General features: G+C 36.2%; 1 protein-coding gene across 1 annotated transcript in view; it reads right to left on the reverse strand.

Annotated features, from left to right (window-relative positions):
- The window catches only part of LOC116294988 (intermembrane lipid transfer protein VPS13A), an 83,007-nt gene that overhangs the window by 50,666 nt on the left and 16,209 nt on the right, over positions 1–16,132 (reverse strand). The window contains exons 15-37 of the mRNA XM_089039638.1: positions 15,927–16,011; positions 15,333–15,395; positions 14,983–15,097; positions 13,504–13,601; positions 12,931–13,001; positions 12,666–12,749; positions 12,162–12,256; positions 11,699–11,817; positions 11,329–11,387; positions 11,125–11,209; positions 10,130–10,197; positions 8,999–9,080; positions 6,578–6,665; positions 5,927–6,044; positions 5,465–5,537; positions 4,925–4,990; positions 4,238–4,380; positions 3,627–3,714; positions 2,734–2,964; positions 2,060–2,205; positions 1,387–1,610; positions 638–689; positions 303–393 (exon numbers count right to left, since the gene is read on the reverse strand). Coding sequence (XP_088895764.1) covers positions 303–393; positions 638–689; positions 1,387–1,610; positions 2,060–2,205; positions 2,734–2,964; positions 3,627–3,714; positions 4,238–4,380; positions 4,925–4,990; positions 5,465–5,537; positions 5,927–6,044; positions 6,578–6,665; positions 8,999–9,080; positions 10,130–10,197; positions 11,125–11,209; positions 11,329–11,387; positions 11,699–11,817; positions 12,162–12,256; positions 12,666–12,749; positions 12,931–13,001; positions 13,504–13,601; positions 14,983–15,097; positions 15,333–15,395; positions 15,927–16,011 — 2,344 coding nt within the window. The remainder of the gene's footprint in view (positions 1–302; positions 394–637; positions 690–1,386; positions 1,611–2,059; positions 2,206–2,733; positions 2,965–3,626; positions 3,715–4,237; positions 4,381–4,924; positions 4,991–5,464; positions 5,538–5,926; positions 6,045–6,577; positions 6,666–8,998; positions 9,081–10,129; positions 10,198–11,124; positions 11,210–11,328; positions 11,388–11,698; positions 11,818–12,161; positions 12,257–12,665; positions 12,750–12,930; positions 13,002–13,503; positions 13,602–14,982; positions 15,098–15,332; positions 15,396–15,926; positions 16,012–16,132) is intronic.

Here is a 16,132-nt window from a genome sequence, read left to right on the forward strand (position 1 = left end):
TCAGGTTCACCTTGAAGTATGAAGTAATCTCGACAAGAAACAAAAATAGAGGAATCTTTGAAAACGATTTGTAAAGTCATGTAATGAAGTAGTTATTGCCGTTTTTTAGTTTGGTTTGTCGGTTGGTTGGTTTGGTTGTTGTGTAAGTGAATGCGTGACATGGAGCTTTATCTAAGTAACAACTGGTGGAGCACATGAAATCCAATATTTTAAAAAAATGAATCATTTAACCATGATTAATCACTTATAATAAGATGTTAACAAAACCTTGTACATTTAAAACAGTCAGTTAACTTGCATACCTCAACGTTAAACACATCCTGATTGACAATAGAAACGATCTTTGGGTACAAGACCCCTTTGTTGGTGTCCATCACAGAGAGGTCCTTCATGCTGTGAAATTAATGAATAGGAAGGAATATCAGATGAAACTCGCATCTAACCAAGATAAGCCCTTAATAAGACAAAGGGTAATCAATAGGGTATCACAATAGTATAATATCAATAACGGTTACACTAAAAGCAAGGACATTTAAGGATTTTCACATGGGGAAAGTGCAGACCAAACAAAAATTTAAACAAACAAACAAACAAAACAAAACAAAAAACCCAGCTTCGACCAAGAAATTCAACTTACACAGCAGTGACATTGGTTCTGTCATCCAACATAGTGACATGAGCAGACACACCTGCGAAATTGAACATAACTTTTTCACACACGTAGACTATAGAGTGACATAAGTAGAATGCGAAAATGTAGAAATGTTTCATGCTATAATCATTATTTGGAAAATGTTTAAAAAAGTAAGCTTCTTTAAAGTTAATGATTTATCATTCAATCGATTTATCCATATTCACTGAAACTCTCACAATTGTGACAACTTTCGAGTTACATGTGATCTATGACCTGATGGAACTTATTCTTTGATGTATTTCTTCGTGAAAAGATTAGAATTTTCATTTGCCTTCAGCAATCAGCATCAACATTGCATGGGAGCAGGTAAGGGGGAGTGGGTAAGGGGGAGCTGGTAAGGGGGAGTGGGTAAGGGGGAGCTGGTAAGGGGGAGTGGGTAAGGGGGAGCTGGTAAGGGGGAGTGGGTAAGGGGGAGCTGGTAAGGGGGAGTGGGTAAGGGGGAGCTGGTAAGGGGGAGTGGGTAAGGGGGAGCTGGTAAGGGGGAGTGGGTAAGGGGGAGCTGGTAAGGGGGAGTGGGTAAGAGGGAGGGGAAAAGGGGGAGAGGGGGAGAGGGGAAGGGAAAGCGGGAAAGCGGAAGGGAGGAGGGAGTGGGGGAGACGCTGCAGTAAATTGAATATGCTACAAAAGGTCCGAAAGGCTTTGTTCGATATTGTATTTTCAAGGAGAGTAAACTGAATGATTCAATTGTATACCTCCAATCAGAATACTAGTGATATCCCCGCCTTGTTTTGAAGTCACTAGCACAGATATTCCACCCAGTTTAGCCTTGACGTCCACCATGACATCCAGGGTGTCACTCTTGTTCTTTTTCTTGCCTTTCTTAACCGGTAGGTTTGTGGTGCTCTTGCTTTTATGTTTAGCGATTTCTCCTTGTATCTCGTGGGACTTGTCCACTATCGTTTGTTTATTTTCTTCCCTGGAATGACAATGTAAAAAATAGAAGGACAATCAGCGTGTGTTTGCAAAGTTTTCAAAATATAAAGAAAGAGAAAGAGAAAGAGAAGAGAAAGGAAAGGAAAGGAAAGGAAAGGAATTACTATTGTCTGGTCGGTATAGCTGGTGTTATGATATTGTTTTAGTATTGCTGCTCTTTTTTATGATTGTTTTGTTGAGGTGTTGTTTTTACCATTTAATACAATCATATGGTTGTTTACCGTTGTCAATATTTTGTTTTTAGTCACCTTTTTCCCGTCTTCACATACATCGTGTTAGTAAAAAATCTCATTAGCAGCCGGAAAAATGCACAAGGGTTTATTTTAAATGTGAATTCAGCTGATCTTAGACGGTTTTACTGGGCTAGGAATAAAAAAGGCCCAATGGTTTATCAACGAGAACAATAGCCAGGGTTTTCATGGTAAAGCTTACAGTGACGGGATAAGTTTGGTTGAAAGGTCCATGAGCCTGAGTAGAGCCTCTTGATGTAACAGCACCGTAAGAAATGTAAAGTCTACGATAATAGACTGCTCTGTGGACAGGAATGTGGTAAGGTGATCTGGTGATTCCTTGTCAGCCTGAAGAAAAAAAAGAAAAGTCAACCATTACTATAGAGAATGACATGAACAAAATAGTAGAACGATAGCAATTATAGTAACAGTAACAACGGCTTCAGAAAAAAAAAACAAGTCACTTATTAACTATGAAAAACAAAAGTGCAATTCCATAAGAGAAATAAAATGTCACAACATGTGCATATACATACATTACGTATACGTTATTTTATGTCGGTATACAAATTAAGTAGACAAACTAACTGATTTCTAATTTGCCACAATGAAGTTACAAAAGGAATACCAAAAGAAAGGCTAACGTTATGACAAAAACTGTACAATAACAGAATGCAACAGCAATAAGGATGACAAGAAGAAAAGTAAGTTCTCCGTTTAAAGAGTATCCAAAGCTAAAGTTATACGCCATTAGGGGAAATACATGTTAAATTAACAATGATCAGATTTAGTATTTCTAGCTTTGTTGGTAGTTCACTTACCAACTCAGCCACACTTGCTCCTACAAAATAAAAGTTTACCAATAAGCCAACTGACCTTCACATAGTCGACAGAAAGTAGAGCAGAATCCTTAGGTGTCTTTACGAGGTATATAGGCTCTCCATTCAAGCCATTACTCATCTCCTTCACAGCAAAGGATCCAATAGATGCTTTAACACTGAGGTCATATGGATGCATTGTCACTTTAGTCCCAAGATGATCTAGGCTAACAGCAAGACATGGTGTTTGGTTCCCTTCGTCGTCTTCAAAGCCTACACTCACACCAACCTATTAGAACACTCGTCTTCAATACGTGGAATAGACTCTTGACATTAATATACACCTTTTTATCTTGGGTGTAATGTTTAGCTCACTTCAGACCATGTGTCATTCTTTAGAGTGTTATTTCTTTGTTTAATGCTTGCACATGAGAAGACATACAACTTAAACCAAGAATCTTATTCTCAAGAGAATGACACATTGTCTGTAACTGGGAAAGCATGGGTGAAAAGGTGTGAAGACCCCTTGCACTAATTCCCAATCTGGGCATCAAAGTAATTAAAAGAATTCCATTTTCTTGAGGATTGCAATACTTTATGATGTAAATATTTTCAATCTGTTTTGACCCCCAGGTAGGGATTTAGTGCTATGGGGTCTATGACAAAAAGACATGTGAACAAACCCATTGATACATGGCACCATTGTGAGGCTTAGGGTGTAACAAATACGATTAACAAACGCATGCAACGCGTCTCTGTACTGAAATAAAGTACCATATTTACTTGATAAAATGGTATTTATTCAAAACTGGACCTCGTTAACCCAGCATTTATTCGAATCCAGCGTTTATTCTGGACTTTGTGCTAATTCGAGTAAATACGGTACTTATCGCCAAGTGGATCAATATTATCTAGATTACAACAAAGGGAACAACAATATTTGATATTCACCTGCTCGATTTCAAAGTTAACAGCAACAACGACTTGCTTAGACATAGCTCTCTTAGCTTCCAGTCTGTCACTCTCTGTCTTTGATGCCCTGGAATTGCATTATAGAGACTCTATTAAACTTACACCCAAAACTATTCCCACAGTTACTACGAAGACCTATTTACCTTTGGTCTAATATTTTCCCATTGGTGATCATGTGTCACTCTCTTGAGAATATGTTTTTTTTTTGTTTGAGTCGTATTATATTCATGTCTTTTCATTGCATTCATTAAACAAGGAAATGATACTCAAGGGAATGACACATGGGAAAACATTACGCCCATGGTATAAAAGTTTATTACACATTACAGCCGAAGCTCTCCTTGCGACCACGAATATTTGAAACCCTGTTTGCAGCACTACCTATGAGATCCCATTCTCGTTAGCAACCAGCTCTAGTTAATGACCACTTTTTAAATTCCCGATATGGTCGCTTACAAGATATTCAACTGTATTATAGTAAATCTCTATAAAACGACCACTTGGCTATTCCAAACGGATACCTGGCCCACCCACTTAACCGTGGTTCCTTGAGCATACGTTTTTGGGGGATGTAAGATTAGATAACTTACAAGTCTTCAGGAGGCGTGGAGAATTCTTCATCATCATCATCATCATCATCATCATCAGTAGCTGGAGCACCTTCTAGCGGATGTAGACCAGTTGTCTTTACCGTGTTATAATCTACAAGCCTTCTCCCATGGTCATCAAACACCTTTAGATAAATTAAATTACATAAATCTAACATTTACTAATTCAACTAAAGTTCGAAAAGTAAAATAATAATAATAATAATAAATAAATAAATAAATAAATAAATAAATAAATAAAATAAAATATAAATTCGAATAGTCAAACCATGAAACATATTTTAAAGCTAAACAGAGTTCAAAAGTGCGCAAAATAGCACACAATATAGCACAATTCCTTCGAATAGCAGCTATTAGTTACTACTTTTGGGAATTTATGGCTTGCATTTTACACAGGCCGAGAAAAAGCTTCCATGTAATCCACAAAAAAAGTGAGGAACAGCGATGATGAATGGGACAACAAATATAGTTGACAAGATCTTTTGTTTACCCTATGTAGACGTGTTCACACGTATTCAGGCTAGAAAGAAAGCAGTTCTTACATATAGTATAATATTTATTTCAAAAAAAAAAACGTTGTCGGTCTTAGATCTCAAAAACATTGAAATGTCTTAGATTTGGTATCTTACACCGACAACGATTTTTTGGAAACAGGTGTATGATACCTACCGGACCAGAGCTATCTGTGGTGTCACTCGGTAACTCGGCACCGGGAATTGGAATACTGAGAGCAAGCTAATCAAAAGGAAAGTAAAGTCTTGTAAGCTATTGGGTTGAATGTGGAAAAACAAACAAACAAACAAACAGACAAACGAACGAACGAACGAACGAACGAACGAACGAACGAACGAACAAACAGACAGACAAACACGAACGAACGAAAAACAAACGAACGAACGAAAAACGAGCGAACGAACGAAAGAACAAACAAGTTAAACAAACAAATAAAAGAAACGAACAATCAAACAAACAAGAACGAACAAACAAACGAACGAACGAAAGAACAAACAAACAAATAACAAACAAACACGAATAAATGAACGAAGAAACAAACAAACAAACGAACGAACGAACGAACGAATGAACGAACGAACAAACGAAGAAACAAAGAAACAAAAGAACAAACCAACGAACCCCAACGAACCAACGAAAAACGAACGAAAGAACAAATCAACGAACCAACGAACACGAACCAACGAACGAACCAACCTTCATTATTTGTTCCAGTTTCTTGTCTGTGACACGAAGATTAATGGAATGAAGGCTGCCAGACAACTTTATTCTATAAAAATAATGGAAAACTAGTTAATATTATCAATTATATAAAGTCTAATAAGCTGGGAAACAAGTAGGCAGGGAGGGAGCTTTTGGGCAGGGTCGGAATGGTCCTGCGCCCTCTTGAAACCCCCTGTGAAGGATTCGTTTATACAAGAAATCATATTGCCATTGTTTCATCCGAAGCTTCTATGTCTATGGTTTTGCATGCCAAGGCTGCCTGAGCGCCTTCTTACTCGGTGATTTCTGAATTTGCCTCTGCTGCTAGACTATGCAACATGATGCTCAATCTTGAAAAGTACAGAGTAAATGGTGGCAAGGGGCGTAGCCAGGATTTTGCCTTGGGGGAGGGGGTGTCAATATGGTGTCAACATATCAGCTATGGATTTAACTCACTGTGCGAGCCTGAGATCATCAGGGTTTAGTGCTTTCTGAAGTTTAAGATTCAGTTCCATTGGATCAAGGATGTGTAGCTTGGATAAGGTTGTCTGACGTGCAGCATCCCATGCATCACCTGTAGTATCAAACGGCTCAATCAAACGACGTTTGTCAACTGATATCAAAGAAAACGAGGGTGGTGTAGTGGTATGGAATCAAGAGCGTGCTGTCCATTAAGCTATGGTCGCACGCTCATTACTCGTTATATCTTAGCTGTATTACGTAACAGTGTGGAGTATTACAATCTCCACGTTCTGATTGGTTGAACTAGTAGTAATCTATTTCTCATAACCAAATGCCGGTTTTTGAAAAGTACTGACCAACTGACAATGGTTCGTTCGCAACGGCGTTGCATTGCAAGTTGCAAGAAAAATTGCCTAGTTTAACATGGCCTTAATGCAGTCTATAATCAATTTTATATCACTTTTTAGTGATGACTGCAAATGATTTGTTTGCCGCGCATATCTAAAACAAGAAGCGACTGATGATTAATGCTTATTAGTTGGGATTTCATGGATGTGTTGGATACAACCAGCGCATAGAAAGGTTTTGGTCGTTAGTCCTTTCGAAATGGTAAAAAGGGAAAATATTGTTTTCAATTGGTCTTACCTTTTGTTGCAACCAACACCTGAAGGGCTTCTAATTTGATATCAAACTTGTCATAGCACTTGGATTCTAGCTCTTCCAGGCTTAGAGTCTAAAGGTACCAAAATGTTGGTAATGGAGAAAAAAAAATAAATTATACGAGTAAAATAACTGAATAATAGTGTTAAGTACTAGTGCATGTAACGAACAGCATGGGGTATGCGGCAAAGTTTTAATTCTTTGGAATAGATGATAGGAAGTGAGTTTAGACACGATAAATAACAAAGGGGTGACAGCTTAAAACACTTTCAAAACATAATGCTGGTGCCATTTGGGAAATATTGTAAGGGAGTCTAGCTTTTCCTAGATGAATATGAATGGTTAGATAAGTGATTGTTAGAGTAAAGTATAAGGAATGGTTGAGTGAAAGTGTAATGAAACTTAATTAAGGGTAATGTAAATTGTTGAGTGAAATGGGTTGGAAAAGTCATCGGTATGAGTATTGAGTATAATCAGAGTTGAGCGTAGATGACATTACAGGCATCAAAAGCATGTGGGCTGATAACTGTTGACATTGTGGAACGGCACGTATGGCAACACAACTTCATGTCCTGGATAAATGGCTTAGTAGTCTAAAGGCCGGTTTAGACGGTACGATTTTCGCCTACAACTATCGTTTACAAGACGCTCGCGTCATCCTACAACTCGAGTCGTAGCGTGTAAATCAAGCCTACAACTCGCCTACGACAGACGCGAGCGTGTTGTATACGATAGTTGTAGGCGAAAATCGTACCGTTTAAACTGGCCTTAAGAGAAAGAGAGAGTGAGGGAGATTTGAACGAACAAGTTTTTTTTTTTATCTGCAAGCTAATTCTACACATCTGTAGAGATGGAGAAAGTGGAAGAAATCAACTTTTTTAGACGCAAACATGAAGTAAGGGCTAATGAGCCATTCCGAGGGAGAGTTGAACGAACACGTTTTTTTATATCTGCAAGCTAATAGACCATTTCACAGATCCCGCGGCTCAACCTCAGCCTCGTCAGCGTGTAATATATTCTTTAGAAATTGCCTACAACCTGTAAAATCTTTAAGTGTTTCAATTGTTCGTGATGTGTAAATTCCTTTCATTACTGCAGACTGTAGTCAAATTCTAAAGAATAATTACACGCTGACGAGGCTGAGCTTGAGTAACGGGATCCGTGAATTCTACACAGCTGTAGAGATGGAGAAAGTGGAAGAAATCAACTTTTTTAGATGCAAACGTGGAGTAAAGTATCTTTTTATCTGCAAGCTAAATCTACACAGCTGTAGAGATGGAGAGAGTGGAAGAAATTAACTTTTTTTAGATGCAAACATGGAGTGAAGTATGAGCCATTCCGAGTTGAAAAGAAAAACTTGGTCTAGTTGGCAACTGACCCGGTTTTTCTTGCAACTTCCTCGGAATGGCTAATAAATGTACATCCACTGTACACGTTTACAATGTATGAGGTGCTGAAAGAATTTGAAGACATTGAGTTACCTCCAAGTAAGATAAAGAAGAAGAGTTGTTTGACTGTTGGTTGAGCTTAAAGGTATTAAAGGTATTAATTAACATTGAACAGAAGAAAGTTATTAACAGGTTTTACATACTAGTCTCCTCAATTTGTTACAGCACAATGAATAAAAATATGGCCTTATATGCACTGGCTTTTTGCTACCAAACAAGCGCTTCCATGACTTGATTGATAAAACCAGCCAGCATTGCATCGAAATGTGTCAATTTAAAGTACGAAAGCCCGTACATAAAAGTATACCAACATTTATACGTTATCGCCAGAAATGCTTTAAAATGCATGTCGCTTGTAATTGAAAGATCAATCAGAAAGAACAAAATTTATGGATAAAAACATCATCAATAATAGAGCAGAGCAGAGCAGAGCAGAGCAGAGCAGAGCAGAGCAGAGCAGAGCAGAGCAGAGCAGAGCAGAGCAGAGCAGAGCAGAGCAGAGCAGAGCAGAGCAGAGCAGAGCAGAGCAGAGCAGAGCAGAGCAGAGCAGAGCAGAGCAGAGCAGAGCAGAGCAGAGCAGAGCAGAGCAGAGCAGAGCAGAGCAGAGCAGAGCAGAGCAGAGCAGAGCAGAGCAGAGCAGAGCAGAGCAGAGCAGGGCAGAGCAGAGCAGAATACAATAGAAGGAATATACTGACAGTTTTTCCAAAAAGAGTTTGATGAAGGTTTTCTTGCATGTCGCATATTGCATACCATGCCCTAAATGCACAACTGGCAATCCGATGCGAATGCAAACAGTAAAACGTCACAACCATATGAGATTTTCCAAAACTTTGTCTGCACATTTTTCTACTAGTATATTTTCCAATATGCTGAGATTTACATATTATGAATATGATATGCTAAATATACCTTACTATTAAATAGGCTGCTGTACTTTCATGACAACATCGGCACTAACCTTAGTGGAAACAATCCTTTCCTGTTCAGGATCACTTGTTATATTGAGATGCCCAAGATCTACTACCAAGAGATTTGATGACCTAAAATATTAACATCATTTTTGTAAGTAAAACAACTAGCATGGAGAAGGTTATTGTTAAGTTTATTGTTATTGATGATGATGGCAACATTGATGATGATGATAATCTAATGATTTACACATGAAATTAGTGCAGCGATTTGAGGTGTGACTCTTGCCAGTGATTTTGATCAAAATCAAAAATGGTAAAGGACTAACTGGTAAAGGTTTAGTCTGGACAACAAGATTACCTGGACAACATGTTTCTGTGAAAGCATAAGACAATTTTTTTTAATATTTGCAAAAATCTCACCTCAAATTACCACAAAAATCGCACATGTAAACAGGTCTTGAAAGGTATGAAGGTTCCCCGGTTTATACTTGATAGAGGTAGGTACGTACGTACCCATCTTATCTTATATTTCATTATGTACATTAAGTGAATAAGGAAGTGAATGGAAAATGTCCAGATGGGGAGTGAAAGGAAAGTGAATAGGAGGTAAATTGGAAAGAGAGGGAAAGAGATGGAAAGTGAATGGAAAGAAAATGGAAAATTGATTAGTAATTGAATGGGAAGTGAATGGGAAAGTGATTAGGGAATGAATATGGATTGGATAAGAAAGTGATGATGAGGAGCATCATAAACAGCTTTTATCTCTGTAATGTTTGCTTGATAATGACAATCATTACTAGTCAGGAGGGCTTTTTATTTTGAGGTTTTAAAACTTACTTGTGTGTATGAGAATATAATATATGAAATATATCATCATCATCATCATCATTTTATCTTTTAAAGTAGGTTATAAGAAAGGCAGCCCATAGGGCTGATGTGGTCCTACTATATTTGTACTGCAGTCGTAATGTGACAAATTGAGCTGATCTTTGCAGTATATGAAGCAACTTATGCAGTTGCAAATTGAAAGACTCAAAATATGCAGCTGCATAAGTTGCTGCATAAACTGCAAGGATCAGCTCAATTTGATTAATTCATTTTTCAAGTTTATATAAGCTTTAGTCAAATTAATCTTAATATAAGTTTATTCCTATTAGTTTAGAAACATAAAAACTTACCCTTCAAATTGGCCACCCTCAGGTATGATGACATAGGGAGACTTCACATCAATGTTCACATCTGTAATCTGAAATACCACAAGCACAGGCAGTGGTGCTTACCAATTTAAAAAAATCTGTTTGGAAAGTCCTTCTATCCCCCCCCCCCCCCCCCCCCCCCCCATAATGGTAAGAAATTAAAAGAGTGGAAAACTTTGGTTCTAGCAAAATTTAATGGTACACACATCTACTGTAAGAACTGACAAGAACTGTAAAAGTTTTTTTTACCTCAATCAGAAGACCAAATTTTCGGAAATTTCCGATCAGAATGACACATTTATACCATTTGTTTTTCCAACTGGATTTTTCACTTTCTTCATGAGAATGGTAAGCACCCCAATTATGCTTAGTTTGTGGAATACTTAACCAGTATGCTTAAAAGGAAGGGAGGGTGGGAAATCCATATAAAATTGGGCAAGCTTATCTACTTACAAACCAGCTAGTGATAGCAAATATTGTGTTACTCCCTCTGCTAATCTCATACTAAGTACTAATTGGTCACTTAATGATGCATGATCATGACACATAATATTCAATTTAAAATTTTGCTGGCTAGGTAGCAAGAGGCTAGCAGTGGCAGGGTGAGTAGCAATTCCAAATTACAAGTAAAGGCTACTTGCTAGCTATAGTTTTTGCCTAAATATTATTGAACCACAAAAAAGCTTACTACTTAAAAAAACAACACATATTTTATGTCAATAGGTGTCATCAGTAAACAGTATAATAATGATCTTGAAATCTACCAAGTGAACATCCTTCAATTATCTAAACTAAGCACTGCTAACTACGTTAATTTTGGTTGTAGATCTATACTGTCTGATGTTGTGTCCTTGGAAAAGGGAAAAGTAAGTTATAAAAATAAAATTGATAGGAATTAATTAAACTTTTCTAAACTTAAATTAAAATTAAATATCCCATCTAATTATAATAGATAATATCAACGATCAAAGCAATACCTTATGATGCTCCACTGCATAGGCAAGACTGGCTTTAGATGCTGTTTTCAACTCCTCTAGTCTTGACATAGCTACTGCTGATAATCTAATGATTTACACACATTAAAAGATATAAGGGAGGTTAACAGGTAGATTGGTTGGGTGTAGGTAATTTTACCACAATTATCTTTAGCAAATAACATATTAAATCTACTTGAAACTCACTCTTGTAGCTGTACTCCTTTTGGTGGTTGAAAGAAAGCCATGATCTGATCAATTGTATTCTAAAAATACAGAATTTACAAATATAAACATTTAAGATTATCACGAAGCAATAGTGATCAATATATTAATTTGTTTTGAATATTTATGAGTTCATAATAATAGTTGCCTTTAGAATTAATTGGTTATAAAATCATAGGCAGCAGTGGGGGTTTGAGTGGTGTGCTTAATTTTGTAACCATTAATTTATTAAAACTGATGTTAGTGTGAAAGCAATAGGAAGGGTGTGAATTTAACTTGGATGTACAGTGTAAGTGTCATTGCTTAGTTAATGAGTTGTAAGTTAAATAATACAGCACTTTAGGGTACTTACTGAATCATAGACAATTTTTATTGGCTGTGATTTGACTTTAACTCTTTGATCACACTTCCCATCCAGTGGGTTTGTTTCAAATGAAGCATTGAATAATGGAAGAGTATGTTCTGATTGGTCTAGAAAAAAATTGTCAGAAGAATTTAAAACAAACAGCATCAGACAAGTGAGCTTACCATTTAGACCAATAATCTGGTTTGAAAATATTTTGCTAATGGTATGAAAAGAGTGACTGGAAAACTTTGAGTTATGACAAATGGTACATGGGGCTACTGGAAGAACCATTACAGCCGGAAAAGTGTATTGTCATTTACCACAAACGGAAGACCAAGTTTACCAGGACTTTCTGATTGAAATGACAGTCACATAACATTTTTTCTCCTTATGGAATTTCAATTTTTTCTGGATAAATGTAAAGCACCTCGGATGATGATTATATTAAATCCAAGTAGCCCTGACTTACCCTCTTTGCCAAGCTGAGATGTTATCATCAGAGGTAAATATTTGGTTTTAGAATGAGCTCCAAACATCCTCATTTGATCGACTTTGGCAGAAACACTAAGAACATGTAACAAAAAGAAATTAAAAGAAAAAAGAAATTAATCCTGCAGAAGGTCTTCACGTATTGATGTTAAAGCGTTTATCTAGAGTCAGCTTTTGATAGACCCCTTTACATGGGCAAAATATATTCGCATTTCAGACCATTTGTCATTCAGACCAAGTATCATTCTCAAGAATAAGATTCTTTGGATATTTGTATTCATGCATGTGTCTTCAGCCAGTTGGCTCAGTTGTTTGAGCATCAGACTGTTGTGTGGGAGGTTGTGGGTTCAAACCTCAGCATGAACAACAGTCAGCAGGGTGTTAAGATAACTAACAGACAGTGTGACTTACCAGTGGCTTCAATGACCACTTTTAAGGCAGTCTGCATACCAAGCCTTAAAGAATGGAGGGGTAAAATACTCACACAATGGCCTGTGCTGAAGGCCTTTGAGCCAAATCAGCATACAAATCTTGGATACTTAGTCTTAATATGTCTTTTAATTTTTTGCTGAAAAAGCAATAGACATTCATCATCATCAGTAAACTTCATTTCAACAAAGTTAACATTTTATATCCCTTTACTTTTCGTCAACCTTCTACATGCATGATCACTCTCATGTACTCTCATCAGACTAAATAATTTTGTCAGAAACAGTAGGAAATAGACTTTGAACATAATAATATCATACCTTTGGTTATCAACATCTCTTAACCCAATACCAATTTGCTTGAGGTGAACAACAACCTTATTTTCCACATACTAATAATAGGAAAAAGCTTGATTTAGTAATTTATTAGTAAAGGGGCTCCCTGCACGCTATAGACCAAATTCAAAACTCGCAGCGATGTGAGGCTTAAGTTGTGAACAAAGGGATCTGACGTGACTCAAAGTAATCTGGCGTGATTCAAAAGTCACAAATCATGCCAGATTCCTTTGTTCACAACTTAAGCCTCACATCGGTGCGAGTTTTGAATTTGGTCTATCATAGGGAGCAATGGACTACTTCGCCGATACGTGGCCATCTTGCCAGGGGTCAAAACAAATCAAAGATGACAGAAAATATATAGAGTTTCATGTGTTGGTCTTTCTCTTGTGGGTAAAGGTGACCATTGCGCCACCTTAATTTATCTTTTGTTTTATTCTCCTGAGAACTGCTGGGAACCTATTGTTATGTGACCCAAATTGAGCTGCATTCAGTTCTGCTGCAAAGGGTATATTAGGTAGAGTAGTAATTGAAGTGTATATTCACTGCTATACAGACCTCTTTAGGAAATGATGTAATGACTTCATTCTCACTGTACCCAATGGCGGCATACAGTTTCTGCAACTCTTCTTGTTTCTGCTCCTCAGTAAGAATTTCTATTACACATAAAGGTAAACCAGTATTAATAATTATAAAGAACAATCTTGTACATATGGACAAAGAATTTGAAGGCCAGAGACCCTACTAAGCTTCAGTATTAAATTGTTTTTAGAATCAATGTATTAAAATCATATCATGTAAACAATGTCAGCACACATGAAATTATGCCAGAAAAATGTGCAGACAAAGTTTGGTAAAATTCCACATTAGTGCAACCATAGTGCAATTACTGTCCAATCAAAATTCAGCATTGCATTGTAGTGTATCCATTTATCAATTTATATAAATGAAATGGGATGTAAAATTAAAAAGGAATTCAATTATTTACTGTATTTCTTACCAAATTTACCTTGAAAATTCATTTTAGATTTCTTAGATTTCTTAAATTTCTTAGATTTCTTTTTAGGAGAAGTTGATGAAGAGGTTGAAGAAGAAGAGGAAGAGGCAGTAGAAGAAGGTGTTTCAAGAACTGTTAAAGAGATTTTAAAAAGAACTACAACATTCTATTTAAAATTACAGCAGACTGATTAATTTTATATACAGTCACCTAATTGCAAGAATGTTAACATATGAAAATAAATAACAAATAACAATAATAGGAATTATTTTTTAAGCAAATCTGATCTAATTGTTTCACTGTTTTAAAGGAAAATAGATTTAACAAATTTATAGATTTAATGATTGGTAATAATATAATAATAATATATTTAATTTTTTAGCATTTATTGTTTTTCGTTTTATTTTATTTTTTTATATATGACAACGTTCTTGCAGTAACAATAGAAAACAATCTGATATTTCATTTTTTTTAAATAATGCTTTTATACATGTACCCTCTGCAAATTTCAGATGTCTAGGTCTAGATTTAAAAAAAAACTTGTTGACTTGTTGAACAGAACGCTGTGCTTATGAAAAATATCAGCAAAAAATATTTACATAGTAGTTCAAGTTATTTCTGCATAATAGTTTAATATATAATTGTGAAATCAAGAAAAAAATAAATATAAAAAAAAAAAAAAAACATAAATAATAGTCCCTTTTCTCAATTGGTAAATACAAAAACTGCTTTGTTTTCAAGATGACTAGAGACTCAATAGTACAGGTTTAACCTTAGCTTGCTTATAAGAGCAAATTATTTGCAAAACTCAACTGTTATGAAGAATGTGCAAGTCGAATAAAACCAATGCTTTGAAATTCTACTGTGACTTTAAATGGCACAATTCTGTGAATAGCTGGCTATTAAAAACAAAAGGCAAAACCTGTACAAATGAGTCTGTGGTCTTCAATACCATCAAATGTGTTAACTATTGTCTATGTGCATGCATGAGAATCAATCAGTAAATAAATACAGTATTACATATTAAAACTATTACTAACCTTTTTCTTCGCTTTGTTTTGCCTTCTTCTTTCCAGATCCAAAAAAGCCAGAGAAAAAACCCTCCTTGCTCTTCTCCTCAGCCTTTCGTTTCTTCTTCCTCAAAGCAGCAGCTTCCTATGCACATAACTCACAGTTATTACTAACTTTAACTTTTATAACACTCAAAATGGTAAAGGTGGGGAGGTAACGGAAGTGGGATTCCTGTGTTAGAGATGGGATCCCTGTGGAATTGGGTGTCTTTGTAAAGCCACCCTGTGTTTGTTGTTATTTAAGATGAAAGACCAGTTTAGAGGCACAAACAGTGTTTATTTGCTATACAACTTAACGTAACAGGGGGAACTTTTTTTACCTCGAATTCAGCTCTTTGTCTGCAAATTGTAATATTCAGCACATCCAGCTTTGTTTCTAAGTTCTGCAAAAAAGTTCAAAAACGATTTTAAGAATTCATAATAATTTTTTATAACATTGGTGTAATTAGTTGTGTTCATAGGGTGTCAGTATGTTGTTAGTAGTTTGTCAGTAAAAATATTGTCAGGTTGATGGTACTTGCTTTGGGTTTCCGGTGAGTAGTTTGGTATATAATAGACCTTTCCCGAATCCGCTTGGATGACCACGGAACAATGGTTTGAAGTCCAGACTGAACTTGATTCTTTTATTCATCAAGTTCAACCTCGATTTGAAACCTTTGTTTTGTGGTCTAGTCAAGCGAATTTGGGAAAGGTCTATTGTCGGCATGGTATGGTGTTAGTAGGATATTAGTTATCCTGTTGGTTGATACCCTGTTGACACCTATTTTGAGATCGTTTGTATAGTTTATTACTACATTAATTATAACGAATAATTACTATTAGAAATTACTTTACCAACCTATCCTTCATCTTACTTAAGATATATACTTGCAGTCATATTAGAGGTGCATTTTCAGATTATTAGTTCTTTTTACCTCTAAGTTCTTTTTCTCCTCTTTTGAAAGTTTGTCCTGTAGTAGCAACTTCTTGTAAAGGGCCTTGTATTCTCTACAAATGGCTCTACAAAACACAGTGCATGCACAGGAGTTGAGAACTTGTATTAATAATTCTCTCTTATGTGCCTCTGGTATTAAAAACTCAATCTTTAAATCTTTGTTAGCATTAAAACAATTCACCATTT

This window comes from Actinia tenebrosa, unplaced genomic scaffold (assembly GCF_029948245.1).
Source record: "Actinia tenebrosa isolate PJP-AT-01 unplaced genomic scaffold, QUT_ActTen_1.0 PGA_scaffold0__85_contigs__length_37466705, whole genome shotgun sequence".
NCBI classification, from domain to species: Eukaryota; Metazoa; Cnidaria; class Anthozoa; order Actiniaria; family Actiniidae; genus Actinia; species Actinia tenebrosa.